We start from the raw sequence: 21,994 nt of genomic DNA, 5'->3' as shown, positions 1-21,994 counted from the left end.
AGTACGAGACTCTGTCCCTCATTCCTCCTTGCAGGACTTTTCTCTTTGCTGTTTTTGTCAGAAACCTGGCGGACCCCGTTATAGTCTATGTAACCGTTTTTAACTCGGAAGAAGACGACCCAGTAATGATCATCAGGGGGTAGAGTCAGTTCCTTCTGTGGTGCTCACATCCCAAAAAAAACTTCAGGCTATATTAATTCTTGTGGTAAAAACATCAGTTTAGGGAGGTAAGAACAACCAGGGTCTGGGCAATGGCCACACAAGCGCGAAACTGCTGTTGCCCAGACGTTGCGACCCCCTCCCTACACATGCAGCTGTTTGTACCACAAGAATGAGTAAAGCCTTAAGATTTAAGGTTCCTGGTGAGTGCCCTTCCTTCCTTCTCCTACATAATTATTTATTACATTTGAAATCATGACACCCTCCCCCGCCCACACACACAGAAAGGTTATGCTTTGCATTTTACACAAACGCTGGGAAACTTGTGCGTGTCCTAAATGTAGAAGTTACTTTTTTCCACGTGGGGTCACTTTGTGCTGAATATTGCAGTTTCTTTTCAGTACAGTGACTGTGACTACCTTGTCCCTTGGCGTAGGTGAGATGAATGAGGCCCTGTGGATGCCTTTGCCGCATGCTATCCCCTGTTGTATACTGTGGAGTAGTTTACATTGTGTATAGCAGGCAGGCTGGCTGAAGGCTTTCCACTGACTTCACTGCTCCTATTATGCGTCAGTACACAGCTACTATCTGTCCTGGCTAGTGCCGCTGTGTGTATAGACATTGGTAGACAAACAAGCAAGGTCTGAAATATGACGTACATCGGTACATTTTTTTTTTTTTACTTAGTATTTGCTTAAAACCAGTTGCAGATTTATTGCCAGAATAAACCCATTCCATTCATGTCAGTATGTGTTTTTTTTTTTTTGTTTGTTTGTTTTTTGATCTCAGTAAAAACACATTGAGGTTAATAGAACAGCCAGAGAACCTTCTACTTTTATTTATTTTTTTATTATTTCTTTTATAGTCTGTATAGACGTTCCCTGAGACATCAGATACAGGGAGGATCCATGTGTAACATTTTTTTCAGAACTTTGCAGCTCTTGGTCTCCTTATCTTGTGTATTTCTGAGCAGCAGCCATTAAAAATAGCAGCAGTGAAGCACATGGGTTTGGCAGTACTTTACTAGGAAGAGACACTTTCATAATTTTCCGGCACATAGGATACACCCATATAATGTTAAGCTACTGCAAGGGCTCGTCCACATTCATTTGCAATTGGTTCTTTGCTCGGTGTCTTCAAGACACACACTTCCTAAAGTGTACATGGTGAGTAACATTTGTGTCATTTCTCATTAACTGTTCGGTTATATTTTAGAGCAGTGAACTGGCTATTACATTTAAGTGAATATTAGGCATTTCCAGTATTAACCACTTAATGACACAGCCGGTTTTTGACAAGGCATACTTCTTTTTTCCTTTTGTCATCTCTGTTGTAAGAGCCTCATCTTTTTATTTTTCCATTGCCATAGCCGTAGGACGGCTTTGAGACTGTTCAGTTGTATCTTGAAATGGAACCATTTTGGAGTGTATATTATGCGTTAAAAAAATCTGTATTTTTTGGAGGGGAGGCAAAAAACAAATAGCAGTGCATTTAATTTTTTTTTCTTTTTTTACATTGTTCACCATACTGCATAAGTGATATGTTAATTTAATTCTGTGGGTGACGGGTCAGTACAATTGCAGCAATACCCATTTATAAAGTATGTTTATGCCTTACTTCTTTTGCACAATAAATACACATTTTTATTTAATTTTTTTAATAACTATTTTATTTTAACATCACTGTTTTCTAAGAGCCATAACTTCAGCTGTTTTAAGGGCATATTTTTTGTGGGATGAGCTGTAGTTTTCATCTATATTCTTTTGGAGTGCATTAAAATTTTTCATCACCTTTTATTAAATTTTTGGAGGTGAAATTATAATATCAATTTTTATGTTGTTTTTTTTTTTTTTAGTTTTATTTTTCTTACGGTGTTCACTGTGTGGGTTATACATCATGCCGTATCATTTTAGTGCTGGTTGCTTTGTGCTTATTCCACCCATGTGCCAACTTTATTTATTATTTATTTTTAAAGTAGTAAAGCACGTAGTTAGGGAAAATTACAATGAAAGTCCAGGGGGGCGAGGGGTTAACAATGAGCATGCCTTTCCTTATGTCAGGGTTAAATTGCTAGGGATCATAGTTGTAGAACTGACTGTGTGTGTCAGCTGGGCTCTTGCCAGTGATCACAATGAAAAATATATTTGTCATGGAGCATCAAATCCCCTGTGCTCATGACGAATATATTTGTCATAGAATGTGATGGGTTAACTATATGGGAAGAATATGCAAATCTGACTTCCATGATGTAATTAGGATGTCAGTGCCTCAAGTGTGCACACCAATAGAGGGCGCTGACTGAGAATGTGCAAGTCTATCTCCCATGATGTCATTAGGAAGACAGAGTCTCAGTCAAACAACCCTATAGAGGGCGCTCCCTTTAACATCATGTCGACCTCCTCAGAGGCCTTTGTTTGCAATGATGTTGGGATTATACCAGATACAGTCTTCTCAGCCAAGGACAGCCGTTTCGATGTATTTGCATCTCATCAGCTTGGCGTAGAGAGGACTGACCTGGCAGAGGTGAGAGGCTTAGACAGGGTTGAGGGGATAGCGTCATGAAAGATAGACTTCCACATTCTCAGTCAGCGCCCTCTATTGGTGTGCATACCTGAGGCACTGACATCCTAATTACATCATGGAAGTCAGATTTGCATATTCTTCCCATCTTCCTTTGCACAGTGGAGCTCTCATGGCTTGATAAGACTCCACACACCTTAATGGTGGTTCTCTCCTTATGGGTTAACTATGTCATTGTTCTATGTACTGTTTTAAAACATTTAATGTAAATGCTTTGACAGAACTCTAATGTATATATGTAGTTTGTTTACATGAGAATTAATGCTATTTCTGGCCTTGCAGGACATATGTAGAGGCGCACTGATATGTTATGAATAATGAATAATTTGCCATGAGAGAAATTTACAATATTGATCAACATTGGATGGATTATTGATAAAACATAAATTGTTTGACAAGTTAGTTAACATTTAGAGGCGTTGTGCAGTTTATTAAATGTTATTGTTTATATAATGAAAAGTTATACATTTTTCCATTCTAGTTCCTTATGGTTTTCTAGATCCGTTGCCTGTCATTCATTGTATATTAGCAATAGATAACAACCAGTCCATGGTCATGTGCTGTCACATGGGTGCACAGCTTGTCACCACACACTAATCAGAGCTGTGTGCTTGTGTGTCATCACATGATCGGGGACTGTCCATGACATCACCATGGACTGACTTCTATCCACTGAAAGTATAAAATGAATGACAGCATGCAGATATGCAGAATACTAGGAAGAATTTTATACAGAAAGTATATTGGAAAATTGTTTAACTAGTCATTATACAAACAATAACCATTATTTACTGAAACTGTACAACCCCTATAATGCACATGTGGGATATTTAAGAACCCTCCCCAGCAGCCCTACAGTATTTTCAGATTATTACTTCTGCATGATATATCATAAATATGTTCAGACTGTTATTATGCAGTTGCCCTAGTATAATTTGTAGTGATTGAAGCATAGTTCAGCCTCGCTTTACTGCCACAGGTTTCACAGGGCTGTAAGACCACCCCAAAATCTGCTCTGAAATTCTCCATGTCAATATTCTCTATAGGCCATGACTCCTCAGCTGAAAAATGTGAGAACCTAATAGAATTTCTAGCTGTCTAATTTTAATACATATATACTGTTCATATAATAAAGTAAAGACTCTGCAAGACTCTGTGCACACAGGGAAATCACTGGAATTTCCCTTCCAGTCAGGAGGAGTCTTTGCATCATTGTGATCTGCTATGGGAATCTCTGCCTGCAGCGTCACTGTTCTACACTGTATATACAGCAGACAGTAGAGCCAGGAGGAGCCAGAGACCCTCAGCATCAGAGATCACTATGATATAAGGAATCCTACAGACTGGATTTTTATGTGTGAATGGGGCCTTAGGGTGCTTGCCCTCTGTACAGTTGATTGTATTTAAAACTGCAGTCAAAGAAAACATCAGGTTTTTTTTTTTAAATGGATTGTGAGCTCCATATAGGGATCATGATGTACATTTTTCTTTTTTCTCCTATCAGTATGTCTTTGTAGAATGGGAGGAAATCCACGCAAACACAGGGAGAACATACAAACTCCTTGCAGATAATGTCCTTGGCAGGATTCAAACCCAGACTCCAGCGCTGCAAGGCTGCAGTGCTAACCACTGAGCCACCGTGTTGCCCCCAAAAACATCAGTTTTGGTTAAGGGTCCATTCACACAGAGGAAAATGTTGAGGACTTTGGTGTGGAATTTCAGCGCGGAAAAAAAAAGCCTCCCATTGATTTCAATGGGAGGCTTCTTTTTTTTTTCAGCGCTGAAATTACACACTAAATTCCTCCCCATTTTCCTCCGCATGAATGGACCCTAAGTTTGTTAATTTTACAGGTAAAACACGTTAAATGAATGTATTTCACCTGTAAAAAAACAGTCTGCATCAAAGCTGCATGCATTTTTTTGCAGCAGTTTTAATTGCCCCCAACTGCACTTCAAGCAAGCCATGGTGCTTTTCTGCATAAAAACTCACACAAAAATGTATTTGTACAGAAAAACACCATGGAAACCCAGCTCTAGGCTGGCTTAACAAGGGTGGGTTTCATCCCTGAAATATTTCCCAGACTCTCAGCAACAAAGTCATCTATAATGGTATGAGTCCCTGCTTCCTGTGGCTCCACTGTCTTGTACTGAAAGCGTCATTACAATATGGGACAGTACTGGTGGATGGAGGCAGGATGACTATTATGCTGGACATCTAGCTCCAGTTCAGCGTTCTGTCTGTACATATGACCGATACCTGATCTGTATGTTACAGATCAAACCTGCCCATGTGAAGCTGGCCTTAGGTTGGACCTACATACGATGCCTATCACATAACCAATTTCAGATATGGTAATTTATTTTTTTGAGTAAAATACAGGAGAAAGGGGTTATTTTTTATGTGTTTAGGGGGTTAAGGACCCCGCTAATTATCATACCATGTTGCAGAGCCCATGACCAGACAAGTTCATACTGCCATGTTTTCAAAGGAGGTCACCATCCCCTCAGAGCTACTCTCAAAGGGCAAAAACAGTCTAACTGCAAGAAGAACCCCAACCTCAGACCTCACTACTAGGTTAGTCACCCCCCACTCAGTACAATCAGTATGGTATGCCCCTTCCCTCCAGGCTGCACCCTCCTTACCCTCCTGTGATACACTTGCCCTTCTTCACCCCTGCAGGACGTTCCTTTCTCCTCCTCACTCCCCAACTAAAAAGTCTGCTGACCGACCATTGTTCATGTAGGTGGGACCCACAGCTATCAGACATTTATTGTATATCCTGTGGGTATGCCATTAATACTTCAGATGGGAAAACAGAATACTTGCCAAGCTTCAGTTTTGGTCAGATTTTTCCCTTTAAAATAAAATGTCAATATGCTGACTGGGGAAAATGGTTTGAAAACAAGTAACATTGTGCAACTCCGCACGTGATCTGAGCTGCTGGCCTCTGGTGAGCTGTAATAATTTCCAGAGTGAAAACTGTCTGAGGACAAATCCTTTCTTCTGTTTCACATGCTCTTCTTAAAATATTGTGAACAGGGTATAAGTATGTAGATGTGGCTGCTTGCCCTGTTTTATATTCTTTTCTTTAGTGCATTACTATATTTGTGGATTAAATTTTTCTCCAAAATGCACACGTTTTAGAAATAATATTTAGCTATTGTGTCCCTCCTTACATTGTTCTGCCTCTTTTTGTCTCATTGTTTGTTACTTGACCTACTGGACGTTTCTCCGTTGTTCAAGTCCGCATGGAGATCTCAATGTCGGAGAGCACGTCTGCAAAAAAAAAAAATAAATAAATAAAGTGGTTACCCGTGGACAATCATGGACCCCATAAACTATAATGAGGTCTGCCAGGTGTCTGCTAGTTTAATACTGAAACCGAAGTAGAGTAAAAGTGCTCCATGTAAGAATTTTCTCTTTGACAATTTTAGAAGCAAAGTTTTTACTACAGAGACTCCAACCTAGATGTGAACCTAGCCTGAGGAATATATTTGAGCTTTATAGGAAAGCTAATTTGCTTCCATAACCTCACTGACTTCTTTACACTCTTCTATGCCTTTTAGAAAAGAGCTGTAAATGAGGGAAGGATTGAGCAATACCAAGGATGTTTGGAAAACTCTTTTGTTAGAAGTAAATGTATATTTACTACTGCTTACGCCATGTTCACATCTTTGCTTTGATTTCCACTTATCTGGTCCATCGGAGGACCAGGAGAATGGACAAAAGTGGTTCCTGACAATGACTGACATGAACAGTGTACGAGGGACCCTATAACTGATATCACAGGGTGACAGACTCAGTAACTTTTCGTTACATTCGAGCCTGCGCTTCAGATGTGAATGTATCCTTATAGACCATCAAAATATGCCACAGGCAAACCCCTTACTTACCCCTGTATACAGCAAATTCATTCCCTATCCTAAACAGTGAAAGATACATCCTGGGAGTGGTAACCTTTCATTTCTCCTAAACATAATATACATTATCTGCCTTTTCTCTGTATGCTTCTTTCCCTTCAGCTTTACAGTCCCAAGATGGCATCTGTCAGACTGAGCCGTCTACTTTGCAGTAAATCTCTCTAATATCAGTGGTAACTTGTCATTTGTTTTCATGCTTCGTAAAATGTACAGTCCCCGGCCACTTTCTACGCCGCCTTCTCTTTATGAACCCTTATGTCAGACGTAATAAACATAGCCCTTTATCCTGGGAGTGAAGAGGTTTCTCTATATACAGCTGTATTGTTATGATATGTAAATATGCCTTAGAGATGACTACGGTAAAAGCAAACCCTGTAAATTGAAAAGACTTTTTAATTAATTTATAAAATATTGAATATATTTTATAGTGATAATATTGTCGCTACTGTAATACAGAGTCATAGATATGAGCTTTACACCTGTATACAAGGAAATGCATTAAAAAACCAGACTGCTTAGTACATGAGTCAGCGCCTGCTGAGCAGAGGACAATGGCCGCTGTTTGCTCTATCAGGGGACTGACTCGTGTTCTCTAGGTACAGAGATGACTTGGTTGTTAAGATACATCATTACACTTTGTAAGTGCCACCGGGTCTTGTTTACTGGATCTTTACATTGATCAAGCAATGTAATGTACAAATATACCGGTGCGTACGAAATCCTTTATGATCTCACCTGCCAAGTATGTAATAGTTACAACAAACCTGAAATGCTTGTTCCCGGGTGATGACGTAACCATTAGTTTATCCATTGAAACCCACAATCTGAGCCATATGAATACAAGATGACGGCTTTGGTGCTTTCCCATTAGATGTGTCATTAGAAAAAGATATAAGTAATACATACAGTAATAAAAGGAAACCTATTCTAGATGAATTTCAGCAGCTTTTATTTGTTCACACATTTGCCACATTTATTATGTTTGAGTCACTTTTATGCCTCAATAGGGAGAGGTCAGATAGGGACATAAAATTCACCAGATATGTTCAGGATGTCATATGTAGACATTAGCCATATGTGAACTCATCCTAAATGCAGAATTATAGTAAATTTACCAGAAACTACATTTATCATACAGAAAAATTCCTTTTGTGTTTTACAGTTGGTTTTCTACTAAATATCTCATTTATTCCCAATACTCTCAGGATTTTGGCAATTGGGGGAAATGCATCTAAAAAGCCATATAATAGATTGAAGGGACAGTTACTAAAATAGACACTAAAAAAAGACACTGATGTTTAATATATATATTTTTGTTTCTTTTTCATTGTTTGTTGTGTGCTTTGTTCTGCCTCCCTTTGTCATGTAGGAACATTGCAGCAGATTGACTTACAGCAGTGACTTACTGACAGCATTCAAAGATCTTAATGTCCTTTCTACGGTGTCATAATTCATCTTTTATTTGGTTGAGGGTGTATTTCATACAGAAGTTCTTTTCTCTAATAACATCAGTCTGTATTTTGTCTTCTTTAGTTTCTTCCTCCTTGCTAGATGTACACAGTAGAGTTTGGCCTCCTGCTATATCTATAGTATATAACTATGCTTTACTGCTGTGAACATTGTAGTGAGCTAGTAAAGATAGCGTGGATTTATCAGCAGGAAGTCCAAAAGTATTAATATACTTCACCTTCCATATTAATGGATAATAATAATGGATATAATGTTTTGTCCTAGAAAGATTACCACTTGTGTTTCTCTAAGCATTAAGTCTCTGCGATTACCATTTTTTCCTCCTGGTTAATGAAGATTCCCTTCTTACCTTAAAGTAGTCGACCTGATTCATGCGTAGGCTTCTAAATGAGTTGCCTAAACAGACAAGTCATTGCTAAGATAAGTGTTTTCATTTGTTTAGGGCCCAGTGAGAGGTGAAGCTGCTTTGGATGACAGAAATCTTACTGATAGGCTGCAAAATGACGTTAATAGTGATATTTGAAAATGTTAAAAAATAAAAAAAATATGTATAAAAAAAATTATTTAAACTGTTCTTTTTTTAAGCTAAATTGCTTTTAGGCCAGGTTCAGATGGGGTTTTTCATTCCGGAATTTGACGCGGAGGCCGCCTTCGATTCTGGACCAAAAACCGGCTAGCTGGTATCCAGTCGCGGCATTCCACTCCAGATTATGTCCAAAGGAATGGGCCTAGTCGGGAAGGAGTGTCACGAGGTGGACATCCGTGGCAGAATGAGCTGCAGAATCCGCCTGAAGAATGGGCATGTCACTTCTTTTTTCCGCGAGCGGGAACAAACCGTCAAAATCCGGCCCAAAAAACCCCATATGACCTCAACCTTACGATCCATAAAAAGAACACTTAGGTCCTGTTCACACATGGGTTTAAAATTCTGTTTATCATGGGTTTCAGTCTATGGGGTCCGTGTGCTTTCACTGCACACCACTTGCCAATGCGTTCGGTAGCCATTTTTGGGGGGTAGCCATGTGGACTCCCCCAAATAGATTACCGACGCAGATGTGAACGAGGCCTAAGGCTAGGTACACATGCCACATTTTTTAAAGCTGATTTATTTTTATCTCAAAGTCTGTTCCAAATTCTGGCTGGAATCTGTCTCCCATTGTTTTTTCAGTGCAGAATTAGGCTTCATTGTGTCTGGGGGTAATCGGCAAGCAGAAAGCCAAAGTTCTGTTTCAGCGTCCTACCACGGGGTCCACTGGACCAAAATTTAGAGAGGAATGTGAATACAGTATCAAATTCCTCTCCAAGTTACCGTACACAGTGTGAACCTAGACTTAGTGTATATCTTGTTCCATTCTGAAGAAGAAATCAGTTCACTTTGCTAAATGTTTGTTGAATGGATCCAATATAGAAGTACCAGTGTAAACAGTGCATGTAACCTTCATGAGGGTTCCTGATTTACCGTGCAATGTACCAGAATAGAGCGCACAGACGCTGATGAGCAGATATGACTCGGTAGGTATTTTTAGTTCAAATCGATACCAGAAGTGAAAAAAAAAAATAATTATGTTTCTGTTATATTTCCAGGCTAAAGTTTTGTACGATTTTGTTGCTGAACCTGGAAATAATGAGCTAACCGTGAAAGAAGGGGAAACTATCACAATAACCAATAAGGTGAGAAAAATAATTATAGTATAGTATAATAATAAGTATTCTTGTTATTGTTTTATCATTTGTGCTTTACACAGTTTTAGAAAACTTCAATTTTTCTGCTTTTAATACATATTTACACATACATATATACATATATATATATACATATTTAATGTCTCAAATGTACTTTAAAATGAAAGCATAGAAGCAAATAAGTTAAATTCTCATCTCTAGGATCCTAGGTTATGTAATTTCAAAAGTTTTTCCTAAATACTTTGTCAAGCAACCTGGCCTGGTATCGCGCCTTATCTATTATTATAGGACAGATGACATGACGCACTGCTTTGTAGGGGAGGGGGGCTGAGTTCTCGGGATCACTCTTGCACTTGCTGTTATCTTCTGCTCTTCAGTCTGGGCAATCAGGTCACCTAGTTACAGTTTGCTCATACAGATTTGGACAGTGATGGTTATCTCTATATTAAACCTATAGAAACAAGGGTGTATATCAGCATATTACTATACTCTTGCAAATATTTTTTTTCTTAAAAAAAAAAAAAAAAAAAAAAAAAGCGTGTGAATGACTGTATTCACCATAGTGGGTCTGTTTTCTGTAAACTCACCATCCTTTTTTTATTTTTTCATGGACAGCACACTGATAGAAAAATCATTCATTACAGACCCACAAGTAAATCCTGGTATTTCTCATGAAATAGCAACTCTGACTGGTCTGTTGTGAGATTTTTGCATTGTCATGTTCCTCTGTTATTCCTCTTGGAAATACAGTTTATAAATTCATAACGTTTGTTACTATTGTCTTTGTCAATGTGTCGTGTTCTTACATATATACTGTACTATTAGTGCGCATATCGTCAGACTTCGTATAGACACACACTATTGAGATGATAAAATGTAAGCCTGAAGTGTCAGTTTATACCTACAGAAGGGATATAGAGGAACAGCACAATGCACATTCGCTTCTTCGTTTTTGTCATGTGCAGAATGCTAATATTTACGAAGAGCGACATGTTAGAAGAGCTGGAAGATCCTCTTTAAAATAACATTTATATATTGCTGAAAATAACTACAGTTTGAAAGAGGGAAAGGGAAGTCTTATTGTTCCTGGAATAACTTTTCAGTTAAGGAAAGTCATTTTCACTAAATTCTAGTTTCTATATCAGTAACTTAAAATAATCTTCAATATCTCACGTGGTATGATGGGGGCCTTTCTCTTACTGTTCCTCTGTTTCAAGGCTAAAAATATTTAGGTTTTTGCTGTCCGCTTGAAAAATTGGACATCTTAAGGACAGACACAGACTGTAAAAGAACGCACATGATGTCCATTAAATCAATGCAAAATGTAACAGACACAGCTAGTGTCCGATGCTAATGTCAACATTAGCATCGGACACTAGCTGTAGGACACCGACACTAGTGTGAACACCCCCTATGGCTGGGTTCACATCTGCTTCGGAGTCTTCATTGGAAACCCCATTGCAGAACCCTCCAAAATTCATTGGTGGAAAAAAAGTCCTGCACAAAGGATTCTTCTGTTTGACACTTTAAGTTTGAAAACGATGGAGTCCTGAAGGATACCCAGTGGACCACATTACAGTCAGTGGGGTCCGCTGTGTCCATGTGTAACCGCTGTTTTAACGGTCTGGCTCGTTGTCATTTGGGTCTCTCAGCAGACTCGAACGATGGAGAGCCACAGCACTAGAGTGAACATAATGTGTATTCCTGATGAAATATCAATGCTGGGGCACTTTTACTTACAACTCAACAATGATTTTGGTTGTACCCACAGGGATAACACACATAGTATTTTTATAGTACAGACAATACAAACAGTGATGTCATACTACCAGGATAATATACACAGTAATCTCCTAGTACTGTGATGTCATAGTACTGGGATAATGCACACTGTGATGTCATAGTACTGGGATAATACATACTGTGATGTTTTATTAACCGCTATAATGTAAACAGTGATGTCATAGTACAGAGGTAATAATCACAATGATGTCACAGTAAAGGGATAATGTCCACATCATAGCAGAGGAATAACGATCAATGTGTACATTACAGCGTATAAAGAAAGCAATGGTAATGATGTCATATCCTATTCCTAATGATGCCCTATTTAAAGTAATTTAGATGCATTCAGAATGCCATAACTGTTTTTTTTATTTTTTTTTTATTTATGCCAGCGTAGGTGTTTGAGGACTTGAAGGCTTAGTGGCGAGCACGTCAATCCTGCCTTTGCTTTGTGGAGTGTCACACTGCTCTAACTGCTGGTGTCATGATTTTTCTTTTGACAATGAGTATACAAAATTATTTATTTATTTTTACGGGAGAAATATATTTCTGCACCATATTCTACAGTAGAGACACAAGATAAAAACTGAGAGTCTTCAGTAATTGATACCTTTTGATAGCTAAATGTAAATATGATGGAAAATGGCAAGCTTTCAAGACTAGTTAGGTTTCTTCACCAGACATGGTGTTTAGCTTGGTATTTGTCATTATCTTTTCATTTAGCCTTTAAAGGTATCAACTACTGATACATTTTTACTTTTGCAATGGATGGACCAACCTGTTTGGGATACAGGCCGAAGAACAGCGCTCACCCGGACATACCAGAAACTTCTTTATTATTGGAATGAGGACTTGTCACAAAGCGTTTCGGACCACTGATGGTCCTTTCTCAAGTGCGCAATTGCTTAAAATGACACAAATAAATACATCATAATTAAAAACCCTCCATTCTCTAAAACATTTGTACAGTAAGTGACATTTTTACTTTTGTCTGGAACCCACATACATTACTAGACACTGGGGCTTTCCTGCACTTGTCAATGTATTTCTTTGGTGCGTTTTTCTCCTTAATAGTGTCTAATCTGCATAGACATAGATATTAGCAATTCATATCCCAAAAATTGCAGAAGTCAGAAAAGGTTGAAATTCTACCAAACACAAACCCCAACGTAAAAATATGGCTTCATTTTAACCAGTTAATTGCAGTAATGTATGGTGTAACAATTTTGTTAATCTAAAGAAGGGAACATGCAGCCATAAATGTATCACAACATCAGTAGACAAGCTGTACCTTAGAAATGTGCCACCTTTGATAAATGTAGGCCATGAGTATGTATGGGATATCTTATTGATGGTTTTTTTCCGATTCCTCTGCCTTTTAGTTCCTGCTTCATCTTCAGTTTTGACTTCAGGAAGTGAAATGAACACCCGTTTCAATTAGGGTCAGGTGATCAACTCGGCCATTGAACAATGCACATTTTGCCTTTAAAAAAAATTCATGAGTCACTTTCACAGTAAGTTGACACATAACAGATACATTGCAGCATTCCCATCCAGTAAGTGCATATTGGAAAGCGTAACTAAAACATGCATGCAGGGTTTTTCTGTCCGCTTGAGAAGTCGGACATCTTCTCTTGCGGACAGGGAAGGACGGGCACGGAGTGCAAAAGAACGCACCCGATGCCCATTCAAGTGAATGACAGGTGTCACGGACACATCTAGTGTCCGTTCCTAGTGTCCGTGACAGATTTTGAGCGGACACTACATGTCGGACACCGACGGTAGTGTGAACGCCCCCTAAGCCAGAATCTCATCCACTTTGCAGATAATTTAAAATGCACCATTTTCCCATCTCAGGATTTCAGCTGCCGTCCACTCCCCAACTTGTAGTAAAGGGCAGACTCAGTTCTCTCTGAATGTACATACACAGGTAACAGAAGCACAGCTCAAAAATCCTTGACTAGCCCTTACCAGAGCTCCGAAACTGAAAGCTATATGCAGAGAGAGGGAAAGAAGGGAAAATGTGTTGCTGACAGCATGGACTGAGTCAGCATTCTGACCTGAGCACAGATCTGTAACATAGGCAAGCAGCTGTAAACATTGACAAACAGAGCAAGATAGATAAAGCTACAAATCAGAATATTTCCTTGACATTGGAATACGTCTTTAATACATTTAATATACTTTAATTAGCTCATTTTGGCACCTGTACTAAAACGTACTTTCTGTCTTATTTGTTCTCCTGTTTCTCTGTTGTCAGCTGGAATCACTGGAGTACAGGTCATGTATACTACAGGAAAGTTTAGGCTAGAGGAGTGGGTCACTTCAGATGGATATACCTTGGGCATTTTAAAGCCCGGATCAGGTTCTGGTGTCAAATGAATTATGTGATTCTCTACTTTCATATAACTCCACATTCACAGTGCCACCTCTACTATTTCCAGAGCTATTACCAGTTAACTTTCTCAAACAAAATCTGGGTGTAGGAGAAAAGGAGCTTTGGACATGATGAATACTTTACACAATATATACAGTAGCTACATCCAGAAAAAATTGGGCAGTGAACAAGTTTTGGCATTTTAGCTGTTTACCAAAGCATATTCAAGATACAGTTATATCACCAATATGGACTTGGGGTGCAGCTTTAATTTGAGGGTATTCACCTCCTAATTGCAAGAAGGGTTTATGAATTACAGCTCTGTAATATGCTGCTGCGACTTTTTCAAGAGACCAAAGATAATTGTTCAATTATTTCAAAAGCTGTTGCTGCGAACTCACAACATACAGTGAAGGAAATTTTCAATGGGAATGAAACAAACCGTCAATAGGCTGAAAAAAAAGGAAATATCCAGAAGTGGCCATAAACAACAGTTTGGTACATTCTGGGGAAACCCAAAAAAAGCGCTCTGGTGATCTCAGGAATTCTACAAGGCCTTGATATCCACAGAAAACGATAGTAGTAGATGATTGCAGATTCCTTTCCATGGTAAAGGAAAGACCCCTTCACAACATCCACCCAAGTGAAGAACACTCTCCAGGAAGTAGGTGTCTCAATATCTAAATCTACCATATAGTGAAGACTTCATGAAAGCAAATACAGAGGTTTCACCACAAGGTACAAACCAAACATTCTTTGGATAGATTTAACTAAGATCCACCTGTACCAGAATGATTGGAAAAAGAAAATATGGAGAAAACTCAATGCTCATGATACAAGGCACACCACATCCTGTGTAAAACATGGTGGAGGCAGTGTGATGGCATAGGTTACAATGGCCCTGGGTCACTAGTGTTTATTATTGATGTGGCACAAAACAGAAGCAGCCAGATGAAATCTGAAGTTTACATGGATATACTTTCTGCTCAGATTCAACCAAATGCATCAAGTTTGATTGGACAGCTCTTCACAGTACAGATGGACAATGGCCCAGAGCATCCTGCAAAAGCAACCTAGGAGTTTTTTAAGGCAAAGAATATTCTGCAATAGCAGAGTCAATCACCATCTTTTCAACCTCATTGTGCATGCCTTTCACTTGCTTAAAGCCAAACTTTAAAGGGGTTTTCCAGGCAAAAAAATCTTTTTTTTTTTTTTTTTTTTTTTTTTTTTTTAATGGAATAATAAGTACACACATATACCTTTTAGCAGTGATTTCTGCACTTTTTTACATGGTAAATGTTTCTGCTGTGTAGCTTCCACACTACCTACCTCTCAGTCCCCCCTTCCTCTCTCACTCCCTCACACACCCTCACTGTCTCCCTAGCTATCCCGCCCACTGCTATCCCTTCAAAACTAACTAATTCAGCCCAACCCCCCACCACATCATACTTACAAGTCTAGACTTCCCTTCAGGAACGGCTTCTCGTTTTCTTTCACTGCCCTGGCTGTGCACAGGCTTGAGACACCTGCGCAGTAGAGACAGCACCTCTGAAGGTGCGTGCACAGAGTAGAAGTGCCTCTGATGCCTGCGCAGTAGAGATGCCGTGCCTGCAAAGAATTCTCTATAAAGTATTAAAAATCATTTTATTTATGGTAATGTTAATTTGTCCAATTACTTTTGAGCCCTTGAAATGAGGAGGCTTTGTAGAAAATGGTTGCACTTCCTAAATGTTTGACAGAATATTTTTGTTCAACCTCTTGCATGAAACCTGAAAGTATGTTCTTCAGTTGCACTCAATTGTTTCATTTTAAAGCCAATGTGGTGGCTGCCGAGCCCAAATCATGAAGATGGTGTCACTGTCCAAATATTTCTGAACCTAACTGCGAATTGTCCAATAAACTGAACTGACAATTTGAATCACTAAAGACCGTGTGCGGTGGATTCTTCCCTCAATAGAGATATAGTGATTTCTAATAATCACAGCAAAAAACAAACAAACAGTGAAACTAATGGGTTTTTTGGGGGGTTTTTTTTCGCCTTTTCTCCTCCCAAAATAAGTTTGGTTGCACCAAACCAAAGAATGTAAGGATATGTAGTGAATGCCATAAAAAAAAAAAAATGAAACTCTTCCGTTTGAAATTCAGTTTTTCTCTAATTCCATTCATTTCTGATTTTTTTTTCCTAGCTCCCTAGTACATTATGTGGAATATTATATGGTATCATTATGAAAAACGATCTGTCCTACAAAATAAGCTTTCATATGGCTCTCTGAACTGAAAATAAAAAAATTGGTTTGTCTTTTGGAAGGTGGGGAGGGAGTTGTAATTTTATGTCTGCTTTCATGAGACAGGATATTGCTGCATTGTCCTCCTGATGCAAGGATTTCAGTGAAACCTTCTCAGGAATGATATGTTGCACAAACCTCTAACATTGTGTAATTGGAGTTTCCTGTTTTAGCTTACTGACCCTAACTAAATTGTAAATTGCAATTCTGGTCTTCTTATTGCAGTTGTACATTGCAGGACAGTGGATTGTGGTTACCATTACCATTAATGGTGGATCAGTGACTACTATACATACATTGCAGCACTGGGTGTAATCCAACCAAGGACATGACCTTCATGTATGCTTACAGTATACATTCTCTCAGAGTTTGTACTGGTTTCCTCTCTGATTCCAAAAACATACTGACTATGAACCTGATGGGGAACAGAGAGTAATTTTGATGAACGTGCTGCAGAATATGTTGGCATTATGTAAGAATTGGGAAATAAAAATAAATAAGTGAAGGAAATAAAAATAATAAATTTTACTCTAATTTTGAAAACTTACCTTACCTACTGACAGACAATGGCACAGCCTTTCAGTGTCCAAATTTGCGTATATATTGCCTGTATTCAGTAACCAAACAATAGTGTCTGATGGTCTAGGGTAGTGAAGCGGATAAATGAACACTAAATTTAGAGTTCACAAAAGAAATCTAAGAAACAGTGTCTCAGCAATTCACCCCTTATAATTCTCCCTTCATCTGTTACACTTTTGTTACTTTATATTAAATATTTTTTCTGAGGAAACCTGTTATTTTCACCCTTTTTCACCTCAGTAAGATAAAAGGTTGCATCCGTTTCTTCCAAGGAATAACTAGGAAAGACTGGGCCTCATAGAAAGCTTTTGACTGAGCATCCCCCCTCCCAGCCTCCACACGGTTTAACGTCCCCTTCACAGATCTATTCCCACACAGTATATTGCTTTCTTTTATTGACCTTCATACAATCCTTATTACAGGCCTCCATACATAATACTGTCCCTGATAAGGGCCCCTGTAAGAGCTCCTTTTACAGACCCCTATAAAATAAGGGGGGGGGACCCTGAAGGTCTTAGGCCCCATAGCGGCCACTATGAATACCAAGGGATGGCAAATAATAGCACTAATATCTCTAAGGATTTTTTTTTTCCTTAATAACTGACATGCTACTGCGTGTACTTATTGCCGGGTTTTTTTTGATTGATGGCATAACCATTCACTCCTTAAACATCATTGAGCGTGGGGGCCATTAATTGTGGGAGGCACTATAGGGTTCATTATTTTATATGTGGAGCTCACTATATTACATGTGGACCACTAAAGTGTGAGGGCCATTATACTACATGTGTGGACACTGAAGGGCCATTATACTAGATGTGGGGGTACTGAGGGGGTTAACAAAGGCTCCAAATGAAGCATTATTTTATTAATATTTATAAGTGATCACTACTTTGCGTCCGAGTTTGGAAGCATGTGTGCGAAATTCACTAGACGAAAAAGTCTGACTTTTTAGTTTTATAGAACGGACACCCAACAGATCCTATTATAATGAACGAGGTCCGTCGAACTCTGTATGTGACCGCTGTTGTATTGGTCCGCCTATCCATGGTTCTTGACTTCCAACGACTACGAAAAGGCCGACACTGGTGTGGACATAGTGTCAGATCGCTGTCCATCCCCTGCACTGATCATACAGATCATTGCTGAGCAGGAGATGACTGTGGGGCAGATTTGCTTAGCTAACTGCCCCAGAATTCTTGACTTAATTTTTGCCACAAAACACTGATTTACATGCTATGCACCATATGTATAATGTGTTTTAAACAGAGGCCATACTTTACGTAAAAGCTGTGTTTGCTGCTGCAAATTTTACTGCTATGACGCTAGGCTATAAGGCTGCCCTTCTGACAGTGGGGAGATGTTGGTGCCAAAATTAACGGCACTGGTATCTCCAGCACTAGGGTTCAAACACTATGCTGAATTCAGTGCACTGTCAGCTTTCTAGTGCTATACAATACCTCACATCAATGAGGATGTGATAGGTCCTCTTTAAATACTAGTCATGAACTTCCTCTGACTCAGAAAAGTTTGAAAAATACGTCACATTGGCTAAAAATAGGATGTCGTGTGATTCACTTATAGCACGGTTAGCATCATTCCTTGACCAGAAATCTTATCTCTGGTAGTTGCTACAGTACTAGAAAGTTCACAGTTCAATTATTTTATTACTATCTCTGAGCCTCCATGCACACTACTCTGTGCTTTGCCAATGTGCTAGCCGTGTTTTCAACTGATGGCACACTGATACATTATTTTCTTATGGCCCCGCATTATCACGGTTCCGCGTAGAGAGCAGTGAGTCTGGGACAATATTCCGCATAGGTCCTATTCATGTCTGCTTTGTGACCCAGGCTCTTTATTGAAATCTATGAGTCTATGCAGGTAACAAATGGCACTCAGATATCATCTATGTGCCATCTGGGGCATTTTCTCATGGACTCACACAGGCACATGTGCATGTAGGCTTAAGAGGGTAAGATTTCCCTGCTCCTGTACTTGTACAAATCCTTTATGGAGTAGTCATTTCTGCTTTGTTGAGAAAATCCAGAAGGGCATGTATGTATTGTTTAGAATAGACAACTTTGTTCTGCAGTTCTGTCTACTTAGGCTGGATTCACATCTGCCGCATTTGGTCCGGAGTCGGACACTAAAGATTCTGCTTATATGACAGATACCACCACAGGCCAGCAGATCTCATTACTTATAATGTGTTCTTACTGTGTATCTGTGATGATATTTGACCTGTTGCCAAATTCAAAAATTCCTCCATATCACGTGGGAACTTTGACTGAACTTGCACCAAAGGCTCTTGATGGAAATACTGCCACATCTGTGACTGTCGCTATAAGGGCTTGTTTCTTGTAATTATAGAGTTCTTATTGCTTTTCCACAAGAGTCCTTTAGTAAAATTCCCCTCATAATTGAATAGGCAAATGCATATCATAGAAAGATATTGAGTTTCTTTACCATGTTGCGGAAAACCTGCTTTTCTTGTTGCAGTTTTTGCTGCCTTTTTTATAGGACAAATCCAATATTTTGATGGCCTGTTGTAACTGTCAAAACATAGGCCATACTCTTTTTGTCAGTTTTAACAGATCCCTCCAAAATTTTAGTATTGCTAGGAGTTTTCTGTGTTTCTTTTAATCATTTAATGAAATATATAGGATAAAAACTGAAAAAAAACACCAAGAAAAATCTAAATGTAATGTATTTAACCTGTAAGCTCTAACTACAGTGTGTTTGGGCAAAAAAAAAAAAAAAAACACAACTAAAAATTCCCCCATCCAGTCTTTACCAGGCATATTAGCTGAATGGAATATTTTTGTCTGCTGTGCTAAATAATGGTTTACACAAATTTTCTTTTTACCAGACTGTTCCACTTTGTTCTTAACCTTGCACATACTACGGTAGACAAAGCATGTAAAACCAGACTCACCCAAGAGATAGTAGCTGTAGTAACGTTGTATGTCCTTCCCATGTAGTCCTAAGGTTTGTGCATGAATTTCACACTGTATATCATGTAATCTCTTGCAGGACATTGGTGGAGGATGGATAGAAGCAAAAAATAGCCAAGGTGAAAGAGGGCTTGTACCTACAGATTATGTGGAGGTAAGTGGATTTTTACTTTCAATATATTTCCAAACCAATCCTTGAAAATAGATTCTGTTTTAGACAATAAAGAAAAATACCCACACAGTAGTCACAGTAGTCACCTCAGTAATGTCACTAGAGCACCTGTTTGTTCCACCCAATTGTTCATCACCAAATAGAATGATTGGATTTAGAAATGGGGAATGAGAAAAGTATATGCAGTAGGTAGATGAGAGTGTATTTGAGATCTTTCATTTTTCTAAAATGTATAATTTACAGTACTCCACAAAGGGCAAAGGGGTTGTCCAGGAAAAAAAATGGACAACCATTTTAATGTTTAAAGGCCCGTTCATACAGGCACAGAGGGGGCGAATTATGGCACGGAATCCACATCATAATCTGCCCCCTCACAATGGTGGTCTATGGAGACCGCTAGCGTTCATGCCGCTGGCGGAAAAAAGAAGCGAGCTGCCCTTTCTTCAGGTGGAATCAGCGGCTGATTTAGCCACGGCTTCTGCCTTGTGGCAGCACGCTCCGAGGCCCATTCATTTGGGACTACGCCGGACCGGAGTGCCGCGACTGTCGGAAGTCGCGGCAGGCGGATTTTGACCATATTCTGACGCGGTTTCCCGCCAAAATCCACCCGTACTCCCCCTGTGTGAAATAAGCCTTAATAAGCTGGGGACAGTGAAAATAAAAATGCATAGGCAAAACAATTAAATGAAGTACCGGTCCCATTGAAATGAATAGGAGGCATTTTTGGAGGTGTTTTTGGAGGCGGATTCCACATCAAAATACTTTCCAAAAAACTGTGTGTAGACAACCGTGAATGTTGCAAGATTAGTTTCTCAGTGCTGCAGTTTTTAAAAATCTAAACTAAATAGATGTGCACATTCACAGCATACATACAGAGTGGACCATGGAGAACAAATTCTACTGCCCAGAAATCTACTAATCCAAATAAGTAGTTAAACCACAGCAGAGGTGTGAGATAAAATACAATAGAGAACCTTCTATCCCATTATGTCTGAGAAAGAATGGGTCATTTTATTACATAGGATTTTTACATCTTAAAGGCAAAAAATGGACTACCTTTTTAATGTTTAAATAAGTTGGGGGCAGTGTAAAATAGTATAAAAAAAATGCATATCCACCTGTCCCCTTTGCTCGGGTGTCCCATGCCTCCCAATTAATCTGCCCCGGCGGGTCTCTTCCCAAGTTGTGCTGAAGCTGCTGATTGGCCTCAGCAGTCATATGATCACTGAGGCCAATCAGAGAAGGGCCATAATGCCATTACCTGTATCCTCCCTTTGAGGTCTGTAAGGCCATTGATCAGCAGCATCAGCACAACTCCGGAAGAGACCAGTCAGAGCAGAAGAACCGGGAGGCGCGGGAGGACACCGGAGTGATAGGGACAGTAAACTCAGATCGGGTTGCTGATGATCTAGCCAGCAGAAGTTTATTAGCCACTGACATTGCAGAGTCTTCTTTGAACATCAAAAAATATATATTTTTATTATCTTATTTAGCATTTTTATATAGGTATTGGTTATTACAATTCTTGACTTTGTGAATAGGAACAGTTGTTTTTGTTTTTTTTAGATAACTTTGATTCATTTCTTTTTAGTTTGTGTCAGACGGTGCTCCTTCCGGTAATGCATCAGCAGATTTGGCCTTTTTTGATTCCCTTTCTGGAAGTACTGCTCAGAATGTTCCAGCCAATAACGGTGAACAGGTATGTTTGTAGCCAGAACCTTATCATGACAAGTTATTGTCACGAGGTGCTTTAAACGCCTAATAATTCTGTCAGTATGTCACCATGCACTTCTCATGACTTTATATATTTATACTCTATTTGCTTTTATTCTTTAGATTTATAAACTCGAATTTGGAAAAATTCCATGTACTTAGAGTAGTGAAGTCCAGCAGTCATTTGTCAAAGGCTATACTCGTATGCTTTTGCAGTTTGACACATTCCTTCTAGTTTTCAATAAACATTGGCTCAAATGCTATAAGCATTTAATTTATAGAGAAAGTGATTTAAGGGTATGTTCACACGGTG

The 21,994-nt window shown here is 39.1% G+C and overlaps 1 protein-coding gene across 1 annotated transcript in view; it reads left to right on the top strand.

Moving 5' to 3' along the window:
* Positions 1-21,994, top strand: part of SNX9 (sorting nexin 9) — a 75,462-nt gene that overhangs the window by 19,899 nt on the left and 33,569 nt on the right. The window contains exons 2-4 of the mRNA XM_075267703.1: positions 9,715-9,801; positions 19,876-19,950; positions 21,560-21,667. Coding sequence (XP_075123804.1) covers positions 9,715-9,801; positions 19,876-19,950; positions 21,560-21,667 — 270 coding nt within the window. The remainder of the gene's footprint in view (positions 1-9,714; positions 9,802-19,875; positions 19,951-21,559; positions 21,668-21,994) is intronic.

The sequence above is a fragment of the Leptodactylus fuscus genome, chromosome 3 (genome assembly GCF_031893055.1).
Source record: "Leptodactylus fuscus isolate aLepFus1 chromosome 3, aLepFus1.hap2, whole genome shotgun sequence".
In the NCBI taxonomy this organism is placed as follows: Eukaryota; Metazoa; Chordata; class Amphibia; order Anura; family Leptodactylidae; genus Leptodactylus; species Leptodactylus fuscus.
Note: the sequence above shows the minus strand (reverse complement) of the source record. Positions and strands in the feature narration are given on the sequence as shown.